The 3,271-nt window shown below is 52.2% G+C and overlaps 1 protein-coding gene across 1 annotated transcript; it reads left to right on the top strand.

Moving 5' to 3' along the window:
* The first annotated feature begins 872 nt into the window (after positions 1-872).
* On the top strand, positions 873-3,021 carry LOC127297068 (serine carboxypeptidase 1). The gene is made up of 6 exons (XM_051327322.2): positions 873-1,238; positions 1,366-1,473; positions 1,570-1,844; positions 1,951-2,202; positions 2,301-2,413; positions 2,516-3,021. The coding sequence occupies exons 1-6, from the start codon at positions 968-970 to the stop codon at positions 2,886-2,888; spliced, it is 1,392 nt and encodes a 463-aa protein (XP_051183282.1). The 5' UTR covers positions 873-967; the 3' UTR covers positions 2,889-3,021.
* The last annotated feature ends 250 nt before the right edge of the window (positions 3,022-3,271 follow it).

The following is a 3,271-nucleotide window of genomic DNA, read 5'->3' as shown; positions in this document are numbered from 1 at the left end:
AAAACAAGAACATGTCTATTCATCATGCTAAGAACATAGCGGAGGCCTCACGTACGATGTCTATCGCATGAAAAACTTCATGCCCAATTTATCTGAAAATTCCTCCGCACCCTTCACCTCCCCAAGATCAGCGCACCAACACCTCTCCGCTTTCAACCCCAGATGCAAGTTTGCATCCTTCATCTTTATCGGCCTAAAGCCTTGGTATGAGCAAGGCACACTTATGGTGGAAAAGGGTTGGCGGGAGGAAGAAGAGAGAGAGAGAACATTGGTACATCAAAACAAATTGATGCTTAGTTTTATAGAAGAACACAACGAGAAATTGCCGGAGAGGCTTTAGTAAGGAAACGACTAATCGTCCTAGTCTGAGACGACATGTCCTCCTAATCATGTAACTAGTGTTGTGATCATGCTGCCTCGGCCTTGCCCATGCTGACCATGATTGGCTGGCTTCACCCAAGCCAAAGTTCTAGCTGACTTCACCCAAGCTGATCAGGTCCTATCGGTTTCGTCCAAGCCAATAAATCCGGTGACATGAATAAGCTGGTGGTCAACCAACTGATCCGTTTTGGCCTGTCCAGCTTTGACGAGACCGAGGCCGTATTATTTTTGCAATTTATAAAAAATATGTATTATTCCTAGAACTAAATAAAAAATGTATTATTTAAAGAAATAGCCTGGACGAGTGGTGCAAGCAGTCCACTGCTGATAAAGGAAAGCATCCAATGAATGGAAAAGAAAAGGAAACATCTAATTATAGGCGCAGAGCACATCCCAAAAATGGGCAGATCAACAGGCGGCAGGCAGCCGAGCAGCCCCCGTGATGGAGAGCGACAACTCAAGAACGCGGGCACCCAACCGACGAACCAGAAAATCAATCAGCCGAAAAATAGGCCGATCCTTGCCTATAAACGCGCGGCCATCTCCGACAGAGCATTCGCCATTTCTCCTTGCGCCGGCCGGGAAAATGGCCTTGAGAGCAGCGCTGTGCCTGTCCGTCGCTGTCGCCGTCTTCTCGGCGGTCTCGCGGAGGCCTGTCGCCGCCGCCGCCGGCCTCGACGGGTCCAGGGAGGCGGACAGGATCATCGCGTTGCCGGGACAGCCACCGAACACTCTATTGCATCAGTACTCCGGGTACATAAATGTCGATCAGGTTACGGGGAAGTCGCTCTTCTACTACTTCGTCGAGGCTTCCGCTGATCCTGCTCGGAAACCACTTGTTCTGTGGCTCAATGGAGGTACGTCGTGAGAAGAATCTACCGAAATACAGTATATCTGTGACATGTCGAGAGAAGAATCTAGGAGTAGCTTGCAAAACAATGTAAATCCTTAAGAGTTATGCTGAAGGATGGGTTAACATGGCAGGTCCTGGCTGCTCTTCCTTCGGGATTGGAGCGTTCAGGGAGATTGGCCCCTTCCTCATCGACACGGACGGCAAGACCCTCTGCCGGAACAGACACGCCTGGAGCACCGGTGAGTCGTCCACACGCTAGCTAGAACTTGCGACATTGCATGGAAATATGGAATGGATGATGAATTTTGGTAACGACGGCGTGTGGTGTGGTGCAGTGGCCAACATGCTGTTCCTGGACAGCCCCGTGGGCGTGGGGTTCTCCTACGCCGTGAACGAGGAGGTGTACAAGACGATGGGGGACAACATGACGGCCACCGACTCGTACGCCTTCCTGCTCAGGTGGTTCGACCGCTTCCCGGAGTACAAGGGCCGCGAGTTCTTCATCGTCGGCGAGAGCTACGCTGGCCACTACATCCCCGAGCTCGCCGTCGTCATCCAGATCAACAACAAGAACCCCAATGCCAAAATCATCAATCTCAAAGGAATCGCCGTGAGTACCGATCGATCGATCATAGAGCTTCCTTGAGCTTGCAGTCGGAGTCGGACAGATGATTGTAGACAGCTGACACGTACCAACCTACGTCTTGATCGGGCAGATCGGGAACGCCATCCTGGAGTACTTGGAGGAGCAGGCGGAGCTGTACGAGTACCTGTGGCAGCGCACCTTGATATCCGACTCGGCGCACGAGACCATCCGCCAGCACTGCAAGAGCGCCGACGACGCGTCGGCGGTGTGCCAAGCCGCCAGGGACACGGCCTGGCTCAACACCGGCGACATCAGCGCCTACAACATATACGCGGCGACTTGCCACGACAAGAAAGTCAGTGCTACAGGTTCCAGGTGCACGGTACGCTACTGAGATTTGCTACTGCCGCTGGCGCTGCCGAGTGTGATCTTTCTTGATACTGGTTAATTAACGGCCATCATTGCTGTGATGTGAAACAGGATCTAGCTAATCCGTGCGCGGAATACTTTTCGGAGGCATACTTCAACAATCCCATGGTGCAGAAGGCGCTTCATGCAAACACAGCGCTCAAGTATCCGTGGGTCGGATGCAGGTATCATCTACTAGCTGCATACATGTGTGGCAGTGGCGGACAGGACAGGACGGATGATTAGTTAGTACTGACGGACTTGAAATGGTGTGTCTTGATTTTCAGAACCACGACCTACAACCTTCGACGCTTTGGGGACTCACCGCCGTCGATGCTGCCACACATCAAGGCCCTGATCAGCACCGGCACCCGCATCTGGCTATACAGCGGGGACCTCGACGCCATGGTTCCCGTGACGGCGTCGAAGCGCTCGGTGGAGAAGCTCAAGTTGGGGGTGGCGAAGGACTGGCGGCCGTGGTCGACGGCGTCGGGCAAGGACGTGGCCGGGTACGTGATCGAGTACAAGGGGCTGGTGTTCGCGACGGTGCGCGGGTCGGGGCACACGGTCCCGATCGACCAGCCGGAGCGAGGGCGCGCGCTCTTCATGTCCTTCATCAAAGGACACGAGCTGCCGTCCTCCGCGCCACAGACGGACTGAAAAGCTCAAGAGTTTTGCTGTTGAGTTGCGCGTGTGTATGATAATTAGATTTATCTGCTGCTGCCTGTGGCAAAACCTGTGTGTACGTAGACGTTTGGCGCTCATATTCACAATGGATTGATTTCTCTCGACATTTTAGGTAAGATTGATTGCTCGCAAGAAAATTTCGTTTCAGTCCATCGCATGCAAAAGTCTAACTGCTACCGTATAAGTGGGAACAAGCCTTGTGCAAATTTTGGTATTTTGTTTGGATGCCAACACTTGGGCTCAAGTGGATAAATCAGAAGCACTTCATTTGATTGCTCATAGGTTGAGGAGGATTGTGGTTAACTAAACTAATTCAATCATATTCACCTCTAATTTACCTAACCATTTATTGATTC

This window comes from Lolium perenne, chromosome 4 (assembly GCF_019359855.2).
Source record: "Lolium perenne isolate Kyuss_39 chromosome 4, Kyuss_2.0, whole genome shotgun sequence".
Taxonomy (NCBI): Eukaryota; Viridiplantae; Streptophyta; class Magnoliopsida; order Poales; family Poaceae; genus Lolium; species Lolium perenne.
This window is presented reverse-complemented; position numbering and strand designations above follow the sequence as displayed.

Excerpts from the sequence above, each read along its gene's own strand:
- LOC127297068 (XM_051327322.2), top strand. The coding sequence starts at position 968 with ATGGCCTTGAGAGCAGCGCTGTGCCTGTCCGTCGCTGTCGCCGTCTTC. Across the intron at positions 1,239-1,365 it reads TGTTCTGTGGCTCAATGGAG|GTCCTGGCTGCTCTTCCTTC; the intron begins GTACGTCGTGAG and ends TTAACATGGCAG. Across the intron at positions 1,474-1,569 it reads CAGACACGCCTGGAGCACCG|TGGCCAACATGCTGTTCCTG; the intron begins GTGAGTCGTCCA and ends GGTGTGGTGCAG.